General features: G+C 38.8%; 1 protein-coding gene across 2 annotated transcripts in view; it reads right to left on the bottom strand.

Annotated features, from left to right (window-relative positions):
- Dram1 (DNA damage regulated autophagy modulator 1) overlaps positions 1–20,517 on the bottom strand; it is a 35,990-nt gene extending 15,473 nt beyond the window's left edge. For both annotated transcript variants that reach the window (XR_013091138.1, XM_076853236.1), the window contains exons 1-3: positions 20,064–20,517; positions 5,626–5,693; positions 1,864–2,006 (exon numbers count right to left, since the gene is read on the bottom strand). Coding sequence is in view for 1 of the 2 variants with exons in the window: in XM_076853236.1 (XP_076709351.1) it covers positions 1,864–2,006; positions 5,626–5,693; positions 20,064–20,194 (342 nt within the window). In the remaining variant the exon portion in view is untranslated. The remainder of the gene's footprint in view (positions 1–1,863; positions 2,007–5,625; positions 5,694–20,063) is intronic.
- Between the last annotated feature and the right edge of the window lie 332 nt (positions 20,518–20,849).

Here is a 20,849-nt window from a genome sequence, read left to right as displayed (position 1 = left end):
TTTCAAGCTGAGCTTGGTTAGATTCAGGGATGGAGAGCTGACTATACTTAGTTTTTCCTCACAGATAATCTCTTCATTTGAAATAACTCTTCATTGAGAATAACTCTTTTTCACAGTTCTGGACAGATTGCTTCAATTCGAAGGTCACCTCTGCCACACATTGCTCATAGGATATTGGGCAAGTATTAGCCTGTCTGGGCCTCTATTTCACCATATGTAAATAGGGAAAGGAAGATTGCCCACTTATAAGGCTTTTATTGGAATTGCATGATTTACAGTGTGGGATATTTTCACACATATGTCTGTCATGCAGAAGAATCCCAATAAATGTTTGTTGTTGTGAAAAACAGAATACATGCTCTATCATATAAAACATAAGAAAATGCCATAAAAGCCCAAGTCACATGACAAATGATCCACACCACCACTGCAGCTCTCTGTGCTGCTCTGAGAAGCAAATTTAAGTGCACAATATGCCCCCCTGTGAAACCTAATACACTTGCTTCAGGGGGACTAAAGATTTGGCTCTCTCTTTTCTATTAACATGGAGACACTAATAATCACAGGATTTATAACATCCAAAAACTAAAATGAGTTGAGACCTGAGAGATGATCCATGGCCTGTGTCATATTGAAGATATAAGGGAAGGGGGCCTTACCTTTGGTGAGTACAGGAGTGAATTTCCTGGGGCACAGTATTATAATGCCCCCCCACAATAGAAAACATCCCCCACCATGAGAAGTGGAGAGAAAAGGATTTTATGAGGCCCACCAGGGGCCTTTTACACTGAGGACTCTGTTTTTGATGATCCGACTTCATGCAGGAGAGGACACTAGAGAATGAATGGACAGCGGATCATACAGGTGGAGGACTGTGGTTATTTAGTGTACAGACACATGCTCTAGCAGTCTGCTGGAAGTGAAGGCTGCCATCTTTATTTGTGAAAATAACATTGTACAAGGTCACCCCTGATGGGAAGACAGTTACAGAAGTACCCCAAGCAGAAGCCAAGGTCCTCCTGGAGTAATGCCATTCTGTTCTCACACAGAGACAACAGGTGAAGGAGAGCACAGGACCATCTTAATGGTAACCTGTGATGATGAACCAACAGTGACCACAATAGCCACCAGGTACAGACTGCTGGCTATGGTAGATTATCTGACAGAATCCTTGCAACAATCCCTAGAGGTGGGCATTAGTAGTAGTAGTAGTAGTAACTTGAAATTTGACCAGTATTTTTAAAATATTAAATATTGTCTCCATAGACAAATAATATGAGCAGAAATCCATAGAGTACAATAATGATGTTTTTTTCCATATACCTCACACATTGAGAATATATCGAGTAGACTCTGCATAGAAGTTAATTTTCTCCAGAGGCCATATTTTGATTTTGAGACTCATTAGCTAAATAACCCCCAGAAAATGACTTCACCTCCACTAACCAAACCTTGACTGCAAAAGGAAGAGATCAGATGCTGCTCTTTGAATGCCAGATGGAGTCTACCGAATGGTAGAATTGGTAAGCACACATAAATATCTTCATACTCAGTAAAATTAATATGATGACTAAGTAGCTCTCCCTGTATCAAACCACATCAATATGAAATGGACCAATGCAGAGGCCATAGCATTTGTTGGAAGCGCATACTCATAATTGTACAAACATGCACCCCTTCTCTCCCAAGGATCAGATAAGACCAATGTCCCAATGTCAAAGATTTATTCCTAAAAATTAATATCATCCAATTTTTGGAAACTCATCAACCATTTCACAGCTCTCCTGGCACAAGCGTGCTGCTTGGGTTCCTGCTTCGTTCCTCACACATTGTCCCCAGTACCGAGAAAGCCACAGACCATACCTGAAAATTTGCTACAATGCCCATTCCGATACATCCCACCAATCCAAGAACTAAGGACACCAAGTTAAAAACAGGAGTGCCGAAATAGCTGGTTTGATTTTGCTTCTCTACTATTTTATATCTCGTGTACATCGTAGCTGCACCTGAAAAAGAAAGGCACTTTGATGAAATTTTCATGATTTGATTTTTTTTTTTTTTTTTGGAATGAAAAACTTAGAAGCAGTTTTTAACCATTTGTTAAAATGTCCTGATTACGGCTATAACTGTAGGTAAGCACTAGAGTACTTGCCTAGCATGCATGAGACCCTCAGTTCAATCCCCAGTACCCACCTCAAAATAAGTCCTGATTGCAATGCCTCCCTATTTGCCCATCCCTGTCCCTTCCCGCACCCCATTTTAGTTTCTCCCCAGTGTGATGGAATAAATAGACAGAAACATACACACCCCATTGTGGTTGTGATTTTTTCACATAAAAGCCATTGTAGTATATGTATTATTCTGTCTTGCTCTTCTCACTTAACAATGTACCTTGGAGATTTTTCCAAGTCAGTACAAACAAATCTACCTCGTCATTTATGAAGGGTCATTTATGAGATACCATATTTATTTCATTATTCTTTTACAAATGGATTTCTACATTGCTTCTGTGTTTTTTCAGTTATAAACAGTGTTCAATAAACATCTTTGGGCACTCTATCAGGTATTTCTGAAAGGCCAGTTCTTAGAAGTAGTTATTACTGGGTCAAGAAAAAAAAAAACAATTAAAATGCTCAGAAGCACTTCCAGATTGCTCTAAGACAGTAACAGTTTATACGCCCGACAGCAGAACTGAAGAGCAATTTTGTATACACTCGCCTTTTTAATTATTGTCAATCTAATGAATAAAAAATGGCAACCAGTTGGTTTAATTGGCATCTTCCTAGTTATTACTGAGATTTAGCAATTTTCATTGTATCTACCAGTCATTTTCATTTCTTCTTCTGAGAATTGCATGTTTTAATTTTTTTTCTCATTTTCCTCTTGGTTTTATTTATTCATTTGTAATTTGTGGTTGCTTTTTACACATTATGTCCACTAGTCTAAATCTGCTATAAATATTACAAATTTTCCTCTGATCTGTTGTTTGTCTTTTAACTTCATTTCTGATACCTTTCATTGTTTAGAAGTTTTCATTTTTTTACCTACTCAAATCTGTTAACTCTTACTTAGCATCTGTGCTTTGTGTATGCTCAGATAAGTTTTTTCATCCCAAGATTTTGGAAACACTAAACTTCTCTTGCACTTTTGCTTTTTATATTAGTTCTTTAATTGCAACTGGTTTGTGTGAGATGCTTAGAATGTGAACGTTGGAGGCCAGTGCAATAGTGTACACCTATAATCCCAGCTACTCTGCAGGCTGAGGCAAGAGGAACACAAATTGAGGCTAGTCTGGGCAAATCAGCAAGACACTGTCTCAAATTTTAAAAAAGAAAGAAAACCATAAGAAAGGAAGGAAAGGAAGAAGAGAGAGAATTTGCGGGATAAATAGATAGCTAACATAATTTTAGATATGTATTCCCTTTAACTCAGCAAGCTTACAGAAATAGTCACCTCAATACACAAAGATATGATTAAAAGGACATTCACTTCTACACTGTAATTACAAAATACGAGAAAGAGCCTAAGTGTTTACCAATAGGAGACAGACTGAATAAATTAAAATACCATACATCCACATGATAGATATCAGTCATGTGTTAAAAGGATAAGGTAACTGGATACAGTGGTGCATGCCTGTAATCCTAGAGGCTCTAAGGCTAAGACAGGAGGATCATGAGTTCAAAGCCAGCTTTAGCAAAAGAAAAAAAAATAAAACTAAGCAACTCAGTGAGGCCTTGTCTCTAAATAAAATATAAAATAGGGCTGGGGATGTGGCTCAGGGGTCGAGTGCTCCTGAGTTCAATCCCTGGTATCTGCGCCCCATCCCCCAAAAAAGGATAAGGTAGATTTGCCGTGTATTGACATAAAGATGATTATAATATTTTGCTATACTTTAAAAAGCAGGCTAAAAATTAATAATTTATCATAATTTATTTTTATTGATTATAATTATACATAATAGTGGGATTCATTCTGACATCTTCATACAAGCACATAGCATGATTTGGTCAATCTCATTCACCAGTAACTCCCCTTTCTCTCCCCCAACACTCTTCCTATACGCTACCATTTTTAAAAATTTGTGTATTATAATTATACATAAAGGTAAAAATCATTGTATATATTCATGGACTATTTTAAATAAATATATTCATGTCAGCTTCTGCATGGCCTAGAAGCAAAAGCCATATTTATCATTTGCTGTTTCAAAATAATTTCAGTCTTCTAAGTCTGGACTCTTGGCAAGGGATGGTATAAGAGGGACTGAGACTGAGATTGACAGACCCCTCATTTCCACTTCCCCTTGCTTACTTCCAGTTCCTTGGGAAAAGATCCCAAATGGGTGACAAGACGAAACATACTCCCTACCAAGTGGCATGAACAAATTCCAAAGATACCCAGTTACCAAGCAGAGTTTCCAGTACCTCTGTCCCTTCTCACCTGCACCAATGGAGAGGGACAGAAAGTGCTGGTTAACCATAGTTCCTTGGCAACCTGATTGTTCCACAGGGTACGGGATTATGAAAGGATTAAGAGAAAAATCTCTACATCTTACATCTACATACTCAGATCCCCCTATAATTAACTGAGTTTTACATCAAGAAGTAGTTGTGATATTACATTAATTGACTCACAACAGGATTGTATCCCATCAATTGCATCTCAGGTGGTTTTGAGGAACTGAAAAGAAAAATCATACTTGTGTTGGAGACAAACTATTCCTTGTTTCACCTTTCTCATTTCTTTAACAGGTCAGTGGTTCTCAAACTTTAGTGAGTATCCAAGTCCCCTACAGTGTTTTTTAGAGGAGAGGGCTGGGGGTACTGAAGATGAAACCCAGGACCTCATACATGGCCGGCAAGCGCTTTACCACTGAGCTACACCTCCAGCCCTGAGTGCTCATTAACATCACATATTCTTGGGCCCATTCTAAAGGGTTCTGAATGAGTGCATCTGTAGTACAACCAGGGAATAGCACTCTAAACCAGCACCCAGATGGTTTTCAAGTGAGTTGCCTTTTGCGTGAGCGCACTTTGAGAAACAGTCTTTTCTGCATTGGCTTACACGCGTATCTTGGCTATACATCAGTTTTTAAAAACTAATTTGCATTTCAAAGCCACCTCAGAAGTTTCGGGTTTAAAACTACCCACAGCAAACTCTGTGTCAAACTGCTAAATAAAGTGAAGAATGATTCTATAACAAGGTTAAAATCTTGGATTTCTACATGTGTTAATTTCTCAATGTAGGGCAACATTCTAGTTGCAAAGGTTGTACTTTTAAAAAAATATACAAATTGGGGAGGAAAAGGGAAGATTTTAGGGAATGAGATTGGTCAAATTGTTATGTGCATTTACGAATGTAGCATAATGAATCCCACTGCAATGTAATGCACCAGAAATACAAAAATTGTCAGTAACATATTTTTCTTCACATGAGATTGTGATTTTTTTAAACATTTATTTTTTAGTTGTAGGTGGACACAATACCTTTATTTTATTTTTATGTGGTGCTGAGGAGCAAACCCAGTGCCTCACATATGCTAGGCAAGCGCTCTACCTCTGAACCACAACCCCAGCCTGAGATTGTGAATTTTTAACTTATTCATAATAATTGTATACTTACCAAGAAATGCAGAGAAGTTTATCATGAATCCAAAAATACCACTCTCTGGAGGTGTTGTTCCTGTATCACTAGGAAAGAAATATGCAAATTATCAAAAAGAAACTTGGTTCAGCCCTCTGGGTACGTAATAGGCAAATTTTGTATTGTGTTTCCAAGAAAAAAAAATCAAGAACCATAAATGGGATGGACTCCAACTAAAAAGATTCTTCTTAGTAAAGGAAACAACCAAACCAATAACATGAAGAGAGCGACTACAGAATGGGAGAAAATCTGTACCACATGCACATCAAATAAAGCACTAATCTCCGGGATATATAAAGAACTCAAAAAACTTAACACCAAAAAAAAAAAAAAAATCCACAAATAACCAATCAATAAATGAACTGAAGAAACACTTCACAGAAAAGATATATAATCAATTAACAAATATATGAAAAAATGTACATCTCTAACAATTAGAGAAATGCAAATCAAAACAATTCTAAGATTTCATCTCACCCCAGACAGAATGGCAATTATCAAGAATACAAGCAACAATAAGTGCTGGCTAGGATATGGGGAGAAAAGTACACTCATACATTGCCGGTGAGAATGCCAATTGGTGCAACCACTCTGGAAAACAGCATGGAGGTTCCTTAGAAAACTTCAAATGGAACCACCATTTGACCCAGCTATTCCACTCCTCAGTTTATACCCAAAGGACTTAAAATCAGCATTCTGCAGTGATACAGCCACATCAATGTTTATAACAGCTCAATTCACAATAGCTGAACTATGGAACCTAAATGCCCTTCAACAGATGAATGGATAAAGAAAATGTGGTATATATACACAACAAAATATTACTCAGCCTTAAAGAAGAATGAAATTATGGCATTGTCAAATAAATAGATGGAGTTGGAGAATATCATGCTAAGTGAAGTAAGCTAATCCCAAAAAACCAAAAGCCAAGTGTTTTCTCTGATATGTGAATGCTGATCCATAATGGGGAGCAGGGAGGATAAGGAAGAATGGAGAAACTTTGGTTTGGGTAGAGGGGAGTGAGAAGGGGGGGGGGTAAGGATAGGAAGGATAGTGGAATGAGACAAACATTATTACCCTTTGAACATATATGATTGCATGAGCAGTGTGACTTTGTACTGTGTACAGCCAGAGAAATGAGAAGTTGTGCTCCATTTATGTAGAATGATTTGAAATGCATTCTGCTGTCATGTATAACTAATTACAACAAATTAAAAAAAATTATATTGTGTTTCTTTTGGATGTTTAGCAACATTGAATTCTGAGGGTATGGACTGATTTTGTTCTAATGTATTTTCATTTGAGTGCTGAAAAACCTAAAATTTAGTTTTTCACCATTGAGAGATTACATTTAATTTTCTTCCATAGCAAAAAAAGCTAGGAAATGTTTAAAGTGAGTGGTGTTGCAGTTTCTCAAATGATGGAAAATAATAAACTTGATATGCATTCATTCTTTGTAAAGAATTTAATTTTATATTGAAAATAAAAACTGAATATTCTACTATTGAGATATTAAAAACAAAAACGCTTTAATCTTTTAATGACTGGGTTTATGCATAAATTTTATGCTTCTGAAGACATAGTGATGAAAAGTTTGGCAATATTAGTGATCACAACTAGTGCTTTATTGAAACAATGGGGTATTAAGAATATATTGTAAGTTATTTGAACAAAAAAGTCTCTAAAAATTATTTTTTCAGGTACAGTCTTTTGATTAATTAGATGACTTGGAAAATAGCATTTGACCTGTTCTATTTTCTATTCCTTATTGCCAAATTTTAAATTTTTACATTTGTAGGTTCCTCATAAGCAACTTTTCCAATGGAAAACCAAAGATAAAAGAGCTCTCAACTTGAAACAACTTGTACCCATTTTGAGTGTTTCCACATATAAAAATAGCTCCAAAATTTATGTGTTGAAAAACCAATCACATTGAAAAGACACCCTTCAAAGTAGCTAAAGAATTCCAAGAGAAGCTTGTGTGTGCAGAACACTTAACATTCAAAGAGGAGCATAAAGAGGTCAATAGCCACCACCCTTACATCAAATACTTTTATTCATAATTATTTCAATCTCAGTGCCACCAGTCCCTGTAAGAACCTGACATTCCCACTTTTCCTCATTTTTCACAATACAGGAAGTTTGAAGGAGAAAGTTCCCCATGGGTAAGATGCCCTTCTGAGCATGATACCAAGTGGGCACCCAGGAAGCGAGATGCAGTGCAGGGCTGTGACCCTGGGCCGCACTTTTGCTAGATGATTAACTATGGCAAGTCAAGCTTTTCTCTCTTGGCCTCAAGGCACATAAAAGCAGCAGCTACCAGGTTGAGTCATCTTGGAGTTCTTGTTACACATCTGTCACACCTCAGAGAGTCACGTGTCAGAGACAGAAGAGAGACAGCAATGTGCTGGGAAGAAGACTCTGTTTATTTGTGAAGGAAGAGAAATAGAAGAATGATGGGATACTTAGGGAAGATAGGTAGCTGAGTGAGGCCCTGAGTCTATCCCCAGTACCAAAAATAAATGAAGGAATGAAATAAATCCATGTAGGACTCAAAGCATGTTGTAAATAGCCTTTCTATACATATTGTTTGAATGAATATCAGTACTGGAAAAACTGACCTAGTGTATGCCACTTACTGACCAGTAAGTGTGTATCAGACACTGTTACGTGCTTATCATACATGATATCATTTTATATTCATAACCCTGATAGGGATCCTATAGCAACTACATTTTACTAATAAAGTGGGTATTAGAAAGGTTATGTAACTTGTTCAAGGTCACCGAGCTACTTAGAGGAATTTATATCCCAGTTCGAATGTCTAACTCCTGACTCCCCAGCCTCTATTCCTGACTCTCTTGCCTCCAATGGCAGTGAAGCAACAAAGCCATTAGAGTGAGTGGTGGCACGGCACAAACACGGATGTGCTGGTGGATGTTTAGCAGCTAGCTCTGAAGGGTGTCTGATTTGTTAGCATTTTCCAATTGCATGGTGAAAATATACCCAACATGTCAAAATGTGGGTTCCCGGGCTGGGGATGTGGCTCAAGTGGTAACGCGCTCGCCTGGCATGCGTGCGGCCCGGGTTCGATCCTCAGCACCACATACAAAGATGTTGTGTCTGCCGATAACTAAAAAATAAATATTAAAAAATTCTCTCTTAAAAAAAATGTGGGTTCCCAAAATGCAGGTCACTGAACATGTAGAAATAGATGCACACCATTGTCTCCCTGGAGTAAATATCAGCTGACTCCAGCACACCTTGGGAATGAACCATTGTAGTAATGAAAAGGGATCATTATATCTTTGCTGTATAGCAGGAAGACATAAACCAGGCAAGAATTTACACCTTCTCAAGTACCATAATGTAATTGTAAGTCCTCTTTTACAAACATTAGCATGGTAAATCTGATTTTTTTTCAGCATCACTAAGTCTATAATATCCACTATCAATGCATGAGTACCAATGGGCTCACATTCTTATACCTTTGCACACAACATAGGCAGTGTCAATATAACAAGAACTGGGGGAAACACTCATGCACTGAATTCATAAACAGCTGTATGGTTAAACAGCCATCTTTTCAAATTTTTTGACTTGGCTGTGCAAATCCCTATAAAATGAATTCATTTGTCAACAAATCATGTTACATGCCATCATCATTCATCAACAAAATATTGTTAGGCAAATCTGAATCACAAATTCCCAAATCTATAAGGTAAGAAATGTGAAAGTTTGGGGTTTATTTCCACTAAGTAACAAAACGGTCCCTAATTACATTAGCTGAAATTTTGCTCCAGAATATTTCATTGAAACTTTCCAAGCAACAAATGAAATGTGGACACTTTTAAGAACTTTTTTTTTTGGTAGGGGGGTTGCTGGGGTATAAACCCAGGGATACTTAACCACTGAGCCACATCCCTGGCCTTCACTTTTTTTTTTTTTTTTTTTAATTTTGAGTTAAGTTGCTCAGGCTGGCTTTCAATTTGGGATCCTTCTGCTTCAGCCTCCTGAGCAGCTGGAATGACAGGTGTGCACCACCATGCCTAAGCATCTAAGAACACTTAAGAACAGTATTAGTTGTCCATTGCCATTAATAAAAATGGTAGGACTCTTAACTCTTACTGAAAAATGTTCTTATAAGTTGGTTTCTGATCTTATATATTACATAATTAGTAAACACTGAGTCACATCTTCTGCTAATGTTGGAATCCAAATAAGCATAACACCAAACAGGTAACCAAGAGATCCTGTGGGTTGCCTCATTTTTACTTTTTAAAGCTCAAGCTAAATGATGCCATCATGCGAAGGCAGAACTGTAGTACAGTCAGCCCATCGTATCTGTGGGTTCTATTATCTGTGGATTTGACCAACCCAAAATATTTTTAATTGCATTTGTACTGGATATGTTCAAACGTTTTTCCTTGTTGTTATTTCCTGAAAGCTACAGCATAACAACTACTTACACAGCATATACAATGTTCCAGGGGTAATGAGTAAACCAGAGATGATTTAAAGTGTCCTAGAGGATTGTGCAGGTTATGTGTAAATAACCCATCATTTTATACAAGGGACTTGAGCGTCCACAGATTACGGTACTTTCCAAATTTTGTATCTAGAGTGAGTCCTGGACCCAATCCCCCATAGATACCAAGGAACGACTGTATTGGGTTGCATAGCTGTACCTGGGTGCTTGATTTAGGAAATTGGAGAAAAAGTGAAAAGCGAAACCAGTTGCTTCCCAACCTGGCAGAAGTAGTCACTCCACCCAGCTCCCACACACTGTTCTGTATCCCATGGTTGCAGCAGTGTGGTTGGCCCTGCCCCAGTCCCACCAACCACCTGGCTGGCTGCCTTTTTAAGGAGGGGCTTCTGAAACTGAACCAGGGATGAGAAGAGCAGTTATCCCTTTGCCTGTACTTTTTAGAAGCTGTTGAGGCTGGTATGTGTACACAGTTGTTTCAGGATACGTTGTGCCTGGGAAATCAATTTATGTCTACATTTCCTGTATTTACATTTCCACAAGGTAAGCCAACTGTGGAAAATTACAAGTAATTCATGTAAGATCCTTCTCCAAACTAATTTATGATGTCAAAGCAGTAGTACATTATTACTTAATGCTCAAAGGAGTAAGCACAATAGAACAACAACAACAAAAAATACCTGATAGTATAGAACTTTCCCAAGCTTGGACAACTGCTAGGGTGTTTGGTTTGGTTTGGTTTGGTACTAGGGATTTAACCCAGGGGTGCTTTATTGCTGAGCCATATCCCCAACAGTTTTTATTTTTTATTTTGAGACAGGGTCTTGCTAGGTTGCTTAGGGCCTTGCTAAATTGCTGAGGCTGGCCTTGAACTTTTGATCCCCCTACCTCAGTCTCCCAAGTTATTAGGATTACAGATGTGTGCCACCTCACCCAGCCACAACTGCTATTCTTTTAATCATTAGATACATGTGATTCTATTACTGCAAAATCTGGAGAAATTGAAATGTGGGATTATTGGGAGGATTTAGATACTGACAAATTGCAACATTCTTTGTTCTTCAGACTGAAGTTTATTAGAATGTTCTAAAATCCTAGGTCTACTGCTTGAAAAATTGAGCAAGATTTAGAACCTAAAAAATTAAATGCATCAGTAATTAAATGCAATCAGTAAAACATCATTAATTTCTTTATCTTCTCAATATTTAAATATATAAAAGGAATGAGTATGGGAACTAAAAGTCATATTACATTTTATGAGACACAGCTGATTACTAGTGATAAATTTATGACAGCTTTAGTTGGTAATGACTATTTTAGAGTGGGAGATACCCTGCAGCAATATCAACTATTTTTAAACTCAGAAAGAATTTCCTACTCACAAATACAAACAACTTGCTCTTTTCTTGAACTATGGAGTTTGGCTTCTCTCCTTGTTTTCACTCATACAATAAAACTTAAAAAAAAAAAATCATCCAGCTTCTCTTGCATGTCCAGAACTGTGCTAGGTGACATAGATATCAAGATGAAAACAAAGTTTACTACCTTCAGAAAGCTTGGTACTTAACAAAAAAATCCACAGGTTCATTGATTCAACATGTAATTACAGATTGTCTTCTGTATGACAGGTAATTTTGTAGACATGTTGAATACAGAGGTAAGTGAAACGGAAAAACTCTTCCTTGGTGTAATTTATATTATTGTGGGGAGAACACCAGCAATAAAAACCAATAATCTAGCCCAGGCACTGTGGTGCTTGCCCCAGTTCCAGCTATTTTGAAAGCTAAGGTAGGAAGATTGTTTGAGCTAGGGAGTTTGAGGCTAGCATGGGCAACACAGAGACCCCCATTTCAAACAAGCAAACCCTATGATGTAGGGGTGTTGAGTGCTGTGAAGAGGGAAGAAGAGATACTAGAACAGAGACTGATAAGTGATCTGCCTTTTGAGACAGGTTAATTCCCAAAAATGACCTTCATGGAGAGCTGAATGAAGAGTGTGAGCATTAGAATACTGGAGCCAGGAAATCTGCAGACCACAGGCAACAACCAAGCATACAGGCAATGTGTTAAGGGAACTGCAAGGAAGTGGGTGTGGCTGGAGGGGAGTGAGGAGGAAGGTTGTATCTGAGGGCACACAGAGGAAAGATCACAGTAAGGAGTCCAGATGCTCTTGTGAGCATGATGGGAAGCTGTTAGGGGCTGAAAGCATGGAAGTGACGTAAAGCTGATTGACAATTTTAAAGGATATTGTGAAAAGAATATAGATTGGCAAGCTGGGCCAGGAAGACCGTTAAGAAACTAGTTTCAGTAGTTTGTCAAGAGATGACAGTGGCTTAGACTCGTATGGCTAACTAATAAAGACAGAAGGAGAAAGTGGTCAGGTTTTAGAAGCCTTTTGAAAGGAATCTCTAGAAACTAGTCCTCCCTTGCACTATACAGGTCCAGAGTACCAAATGAAAAAATAGAAACAGACCTTTTTTCAGCACTTACACTCTGCCAGGAACATCTCAGCTAATCTTCACAACATCATAAAATACTTAGCATTGCCACCTTAAAGATTAAGAAATCAGTGTTAGAAAAATAACTTGTCCAAGGTCACAAAGATAGTGGATGGAAGCCAGGATGTGCATGGACAAGTAATGTCAGTGGACACAACTTAGGAACTCTTTTCTGTTGTACTATATATATTACACTTCTTTAAGCATATTGTATTTCTATGTGTGTTTACAGTATTGTGTATCTACAATTAGGTTCATAGCAGCTTGTTACTGCTGGAGCCATTATTAAGGGGTCCTTGGCTTACAGTAACTCTTTAGTGCATGCTCTTGATGAACTGAGATGCAATTATTCAGTTATTGTGAAGTAAAGAGGACTTTAATGGATCTCTCTCTCTCTCTCTCTCTCTCTCTCTCTCTCTCTCTCTGTCAGTTGAGATGAAGTGCTTCTGTTTGAAAGCTGTCAGTCCCTGGATTAGTCAAAATTTTTAAGCAATAATATATTCTTTTTGAAAATATGAATAACATTTTAAAATTCTCACAGTTTAATTGAATTCAGTGGGAAGGAGAATTTGATGCACTCAAATGAGCGGAAAATTTAAATCCAACGGAAGAAAGAAGTTATACGTTCATGATTGGCTCAGAGGCAACACTACTACTTCCATCACAATTCATTTTCAGGCTGAAAAAACTGGGGATCCTCAATTTTCTTTCTTTTTGTTTTAAAATTTATCGCTGGAGATTGAACCCAAGGCTTTTCACATGCTAAGCATATGCTGTACCACTGAGCTATGCCCTTGGTCCCTAATTTTCTTGTTTTCATTATAATTAACTAATTTGGGTAATGATTTTTTAAAATTTACCATAAGGCTATGATTTAAAGAAAAAAAAAATTGCAGACTCTAGAGTACATCAACAAAGTCCAGCATTAAAGTCACATTACTTCTTATGGGCTATGATTAAGAATCTGATTAGATACCAAAGTAAAACTTAATACAAATGCTTAATTATTTAGGTCAAAGGACCTCTATAGAAGTATCTGTTCTCCAAGGCATTCCAGTTTGAGACTTAGTTTTAGAAAAGGCATGACAAATATTAACGAAAGACATACAAGATGATAAAAAGAGGAACTCTACAATTCCCCACATATTCTGAACCAATAAAACAAATCTAAATTATTTTATTATTTTTCTTTAAACAACTGCCAAGATTGGAATCAAAGATAAATACAAAGCACAACAGTTTTGCTCTGGTATTTAGATTTGGGGGATTTTTTTTATCTTCTTTTTTTTCTTTTTTTCTCTTTTTTTTCATTTTTGAAAAAAAAATCAATTATAAATTGTGATTTCAAGGATGATACTTTTCTAACTAAAAGTTTCAAATGACATGTCCACATTTTTGTCCTTATGACTATATGGTGTAGATATACTATGAAGTAATAGTCACAGTAAAGATTGAAGATGTCATTAACACATGTCAGAATAGTGATTTTAGGCACAGTGACCTCACTATCTGAATATTTATTCTCCACTGTGACAGTTACAGAGGAAAGCAACAATCACCACTCCCAGAAATTGGGTGTAATCTCAGTCATCAAAAAAGTTGTTTTTAAGCAGAAGTCATCAAAAATTATATGGATACTTATACAGCACAAATGTTTTAACTTAAAGCATGTAAATGACATTCATTTTTTTCACCAGTTGATGCGGTTCAAGGCCATTACAAGAGCACAGGTATATAAATTAGTATTTTGTTAACGATCACATAATGTATAATCACAATTATGCACTAATTCTAATAATTAATAACCAAATCCTCTGTAACCAAATCCCTTAGGCTATCTGGTATCAACTTAGCAATTTCCTGCTGGTAGACCACTCTGCTGACTTCTTTGCCCTGTGTCTCTTTCATCCACAATGTTCTGTGACTCTTTACTCTTAAAGTTTTGCCACTTGTACTTGCAGAAGAAAGGAGACAAGTACTAATAAAAAGCAAAGCTGTCTTCCTGGTATATAAACCACCTCTCTTCTTGGAATCATCTCATTTCCAGATTTGTTTTCTTTAAAGTGGAGGGAAGTATTAAAGATACTCTTGCAGCAACTTAAATGAAGGATCCTCCTAGTTTGTTTTAATCAATTTTTCTGAATCTTTGCTTTTGTCAGATCCACTCCTAAATGGACCAACTATAATTTAAAGACAACTTGTTTCTTTTTGAGTCTTCCCCTAAGTATTATTCCACTGAACTTTTTCATAAATTACAATTCTCTTTCTGCATTGAGGGATCAATAGTTGCTGTGGAATTAAATCACATAGTTACAATCAAAGTGATAATAATACTAATAGAAAATACTTATAGCGAATTTATTATGTTAATGAGTTTTAAGTTCATACATGAATTTGTTATTAGGTGCTGTTATTAATCTATGGAGAAGTCAAGTAATTTCTCCTGTTGGAGAAGTTAAATCACTTGTCTAACTTTCTGCGGCTGGAGCACCAGCTGGAGCTATATTCTAACCAATTTGTCTGCTTCAAAGCTCTTGCTCCTAACCTCTACATTACGTTCCCTCTGGGAGTGAATATCAATTTTGTAAATATTCAATGATATGAAAAGACTGCAAACTGAGATTGAAAATCTCATAAAACATGAAAAATTTCAGAAGTCAGCAAAGTGATGTGGGAGGAGGACTGGAATCATAACCAAATTAACAGAATCAGCTAACAATTGAAGAGGAGGAAACTGACCAGGTTAAAAAAGCAGGCCTATTTTGATCAGCATTCAACCAATATTTCACTATGTAGCTACCATATGTCAGAAATTACATACGTCAACATGGGAGATCCAAGAGTGAACAAACTCCAAATTTCTACCCTCTTGAACCATATATTTTTCATGACAAACAATATGCAATATCCTTAAGAATTAGATTAAGGATGGCTATTGAAAAAATTGAAGTCTTCAAATATTTTTGCAAAAAATGAACAACTTCTTATCCCCTCTTCAAAAGCCAAATGCCAAAAAAAGGACTTTATATCATTATGTGATCGTTAACAAAATACTAATTTATGAAGTTGCTTTCCTCATTTTTAGTTTTTTTTTTTTTTTGAAGTCAAAGGCCTGACCTCTTTTCCTTCATCTACTATGTAATTTTGGTCCTCCTTTAAAGTGGCTTAATTTTAAGTGGCCCAGTTTTCTTCTATCAATTACTGAGCAAAGATTGTGGTCATGAGGAAGAACAACACCAACAGACCACAATCATCCAGCAAAACCATACTTGCAGAAGAAGGAGACAAGTACTAATAAAAAAGCAAAGCTAGGATCTAGAAGTGGCAAAACTTTAAAGGGTCACAGAAAGAGAAACAGGGCAAAGAAAACACAGGAAATTGGTAAGTTGATACCAGATAGCCCAAGGGATTTGTTTACAGAGGATTTGGTTATTAAAAATTAAGCATTGGGCTGGGGATGTGGCTCAAGCGGTATGGCGCTCGCCTGGCATGCGTGCGGCCCAGGTTCGATCCTCAGCACCACATACAAGCAAAGATGTTGTGTCCACGGAAAACTAATAAATATTAAAAAAAAAAATTCTCTCTCTCTCTAAAAAAAAAATAAGTAAATAAAAATTAAGCATGATTGTGCTTCAGAATGTGGGTGTGGCCTTGTAAAAATCTAAACTAATCTTTTAAGGTTGACTTTTATTTGCCCTTGATTTTGACACCCTAGCATTAGTATTTCATAATGCAGACAGAAATATCACTTTTTGCTATTCTAATTTGTTAAATTTAGTGGGTATTTGAATCCCGTGTTTTTAATTTTCTGATAGGAAACCCATCCATTTGACTGAAAAATGAATATATACCCAAAGAGATGGTGGGAAAAGCCTTATAATCACCTTACAATATCTTACTGATCTTTTCTACCTTCCATCACACACAAGTGAACCACTTTTATTAGTCTCTTTTATTTTTTTAATTTTTGGTACTAGGGATTGAACCCAGGGCCTGGTACATGATAAGCATGCACTCTACTGCTGAGCTACAACCCCAATCCTTATCAGTCTCTTTACACAAGCTAACACACACACACACACACACACACACCACATATTATTTTTCTTTCCCTTTTTCCTGACTAATGGTAGAATATTTTGTTCTGCATCTGACTTCTTTCCATTTAACAATTATTATTTGGAGATTTTTTTTCATATCAGCACATAAATTTAAAGTGAATCTGCTAAATAGCAAGAGATTTCACTTGAGGTATTGTAATTTTTGGATAATCTGTATTTATATAGCCAGTTCTATATTATGGATATTTGCATGGCTTCCAGTCTGTCATTATTAAAAGCAGTGTTGGACTGAGTGTGTAGCCCAGTGGCAGAGCACTTGCCTAGCATGCATGAGGCCCTAGGTTCAATCCCTGGCCCTGTAAACAATAAATTAAAAAATAAATAAATGTAATCAGTGTTGTGAACAACCGTGTAGATATGCCATTCTTCAGATGCGCAGGTATCCTTGCAGGATAAATTTCCAAAACAGGGGCTGTCGCATCAAAGGATGTGTATGTGTATATCATTTCCATAGATTTTTGCTAAAGTCCCTCTACAGAGATTAAAATCAATTTACATTCCCACAAGCAATATAAAAGATAGTCTGTTTTCCCAAAGTCTCACCAGTAGTGTTATCAGACATTTGCATTTTCTGCCAGTCCAGTTGGTGAAAAAAAGGCATCAATGAGTTTCAATTTGAATTTTTTGTTCTTTTCATGAAATTGAACATCTTTCTGTGTCAAAAAGTCATTTGCCGATTTATCCAATGTTTTGAAGAATAACAATGTTATTTGGAGAAAAATACCTGATAAGGAAGCTGACTTTGAATGTCATTCTGGAAAGAGATCTTCTTGTGCTTTTTAAAAAAATATTATTTTTAGTTGTCAATGGATTTTTATTATTTATATGTGGGGCTGAGAATCAAACTCAGTGCCTCACACATGCTGGGCAAGTGCTCTATCACTGAGTTACATCCCCAGCCCCTCTTCTTGTGTTTTTTACTCTTATTTAAAGTCTTAGAGTATGCTAAAAACATCAGAGCATGGGTTTGGCTGAACAATTTTAGCATGGGAAAGGGGACTCCCCCTGAGAACTTCTAATCTCTGACCAACCACCAAACTGAATGGCTTTATTGAGCTTCCCAGGGATCTGCCCTGACCAAGGATGAGTAGAGAGCTCAAGAAATGTAACTTCACACATACTGAGGATCTTTTCAAGGATCTTACATCCTAGTGAGGAAAGACAGATAATAAACACAATAAATAAGTTAAAGCACATAATTTCTTAGCAGGTGATAGGGGCTATGGTGAAAAATAAGACCATATGGGGGATCAGGAATGTAGGGTGCAATTTTAAACAGGGTGATCAGAACAGATCTCACTAAGATGATAATATGTGAACAAAGGAGGAGGTAAAGGACAATGCCTGGCACTATCTGGAGTAAGAACATTCTGGCAGTCAGCCAGTGCAAAGCATGGTTGGATGGAAGTTTAAGGAGTGGGGGTAGAGGAAAGGAGGAGGAAGAGGCCATAAGATCAGTGAGAACAGATAAGGAAAGTTGAGAGAGAGCTGAGGGGGTCGTGGGGTTTAGGGAGAAGAGATAAGGTAAAAAAAAAAAATTCTGGGTTGGTGAATAAATATGTTACACCATTTCTTGATGTCTGGTTCCTATCTGCATTTTGTACTTGTTTCAATTAAGTTTTCCAGAAGGAGCAGGGCAAGCCAGTGCTCCAGCTGCTCACATAAGCAGACAGCAAACAACCCAAACTCCCCAGACAGACATGGGCACAGTTGGTACACTTTGTTGTTGGCTGATGGCTCCTGGCAGTAAGGGAACCATCTCTTGCCTTTTTCTCCTAAAATTCTGCTTTTCCTGTAGGCCTTTTTCCTTGTTAAATTTTAAACCCCTTAATTGGAATGAGCATCTCACAAATATTTCACTTTGTCACCTTACTTCCTCATTTCTGATTGTTCCCGAGTTTACCTTGAGGCGATGTTAGTCATAACTACACATGGCCAGGCCCATGTGCATATCATATTATTCATATTCAGACTCAGGACAAACACAGCTATTTTAACAGCTCTTCATTTTTATGCAAGTTGAAGGGAATCTATTCTATCTCAGAAATGAGAAAAGGGAGATGGTAACACTTGGGACTGAGAGGTGCCATGAAAAACCCAGCCCAGGTTTCTTCCAGGACACAAGACCAGCTTGGGAGGGTGGGTCTCCTAAATCTTTAGAACATTTCTTCTTCCAAGGCAATACCATGACCAACCCTAGAGATTTGCTGCTGTGCACCATTCTACCTGTCTGTATATTCCTTGCATCTTTCTTTAGACCCTAGTTCTCTCTTATCTCACCTGTTTCCCCTTTCTCTCCATAAACAAAAACAAAAAAACAAATCAACCAATCAAACAACAACAACAACAACAACAAAAAAAAAACATAGAATATTGTTTACCAGACAGAAAAGATACAAAGAAGGAGAGGCCCTCTCTATCCTAAAGCAATAAGATCTTGGCTGTCCCCAAACTTATTGTCCCTTCACTAACCAAGTGGGGTCACACCACTTAAATAAGGATGAATCATATTAAAGGTTAAGGAATGCCTACTCTTTCGGGTACAGAGCTCCAAGCCATATAAAGAGGACCAAGCCACTGTCCCTGGCACTGATCCTCAGGAAAGGTGGAAGCCAAAATACAGGAAAAATAAAAAGGTAAAATAATGCAAGAGATGTTAAGAGTTGACAATTTGCGGGCTTTCACTTTGGTCGTTCAGTGTCCAGAGGAGTCTTAAACCAGAGTTAGGCTTAAATTCCCAAGGGAACTTAAACCAGACTCCCAGGGATCTGGAGTCAGCATCTTGTGGCTGTGGGCAGGGCACGGATCTGGATGTGAATTGTTTCTTCTATCATTTACTAGCACGGATTGACATAAGTGTCATACTGATGTTTCATTATCTATTTAAACCTCCAGCTTTTAGGGGGAGGGGCATGGAAAAGGAGGCTAGATACCCATTTTGAGAGATGTCCGCGAGCAGAAGTGAAATACGTGTGCTGCTTAGCACATACCTGGATCTACCTTTTAAAATAAAGGTCATCAGTCAAGACCTATCTTTCTTTCAGTCTCACCAGAGACTAAAAGTTCTACGGTCTGTTCGGTCCTGAACCCCCATCCTGATGCCACTGTGTTCGGTGCTCACGGTACAGACAGACCGCTCAGCGCCGCACCCCTGCCTCCCTAGACATTGCCAGAGTTGCCACCTTCTGGTTCACATCGGCCTCAAGATGCCCCCAGCTGGGTGTGGACTGGCCGTCTTCCCTCCCCACCAGCAGCGCTGCCCTGGGGTCCCTCTGTCTGCTCCCTGGCCGCTGTCGTCCACCCTGCTCCTCACCTGATGTAGGGGAGAAAGGGGTTGACGTGCCCGGAGAGCACAGCGACCACGTAGGAGATGATGAAGGCGGCGGACGACCAGGTCACCAGGAGGAAGGGGACGAAAGCCATCCCCTTCAGAAAGCACAGCATCGCGGCGCGGCCGCCGAGAAGGCGCTGCGCTCAGCGGGGCGGGACGCCGGGTTGCTCCGGGCTGCGTGGAGGAGGCGGCCACGCACTTGCCAGTCAGCTAGACGGCGGCCACGTCTCGGACTGCGACTCGAGGCGGGACCCGAGGCTCCGGGAAGGCCTGGGCAGGCCCGGGAGGGAGAGAAGCGCGAAGAGCCAAGAGAAGTGGCAGGCTGCAAGGCGGCCGGGCCGGGGTGGGTGGGGCGCGGGTGGCCCGGGCTTGTTGCGAAACGCGTGAAGTCACAAAGCGGCTGCTGGGCCCCGGCGATTAGGAGACACGCGGCCACCTCCCCCCGACGCCTTTCCAGGGTCGATCAGGCTCCTTTCACTTTTGATTCGGACGCCGCAGGGTGGGTGTGAGCGCGGGACTCTGGCTGGGACGCCCGCCCTGGTGGTCCCACCCCCAGCCGCCCGCCCGGGCTCTTGCGCAACTCTGGAGAAATGGATTAATTCCTCCCCGCTTCTCCTTGCCTCGGGGTTTCCGGGACTCTGGACTTCGCACCGGTACCCCGAGGGCTTCCCCTCCGAGGTTCCGCCGCGGTTTTGTCCCGGGGAAAAGGGTGGCCATGGCTTGGTGACGCCCACTCCAATCGGTCGCGCTGTTGCTACTGCTGCTTCT

The sequence above is a fragment of the Callospermophilus lateralis genome, chromosome 4, assembly GCF_048772815.1.
Source record: "Callospermophilus lateralis isolate mCalLat2 chromosome 4, mCalLat2.hap1, whole genome shotgun sequence".
NCBI lineage: Eukaryota > Metazoa > Chordata > Mammalia > Rodentia > Sciuridae > Callospermophilus > Callospermophilus lateralis.
This window is presented reverse-complemented; position numbering and strand designations above follow the sequence as displayed.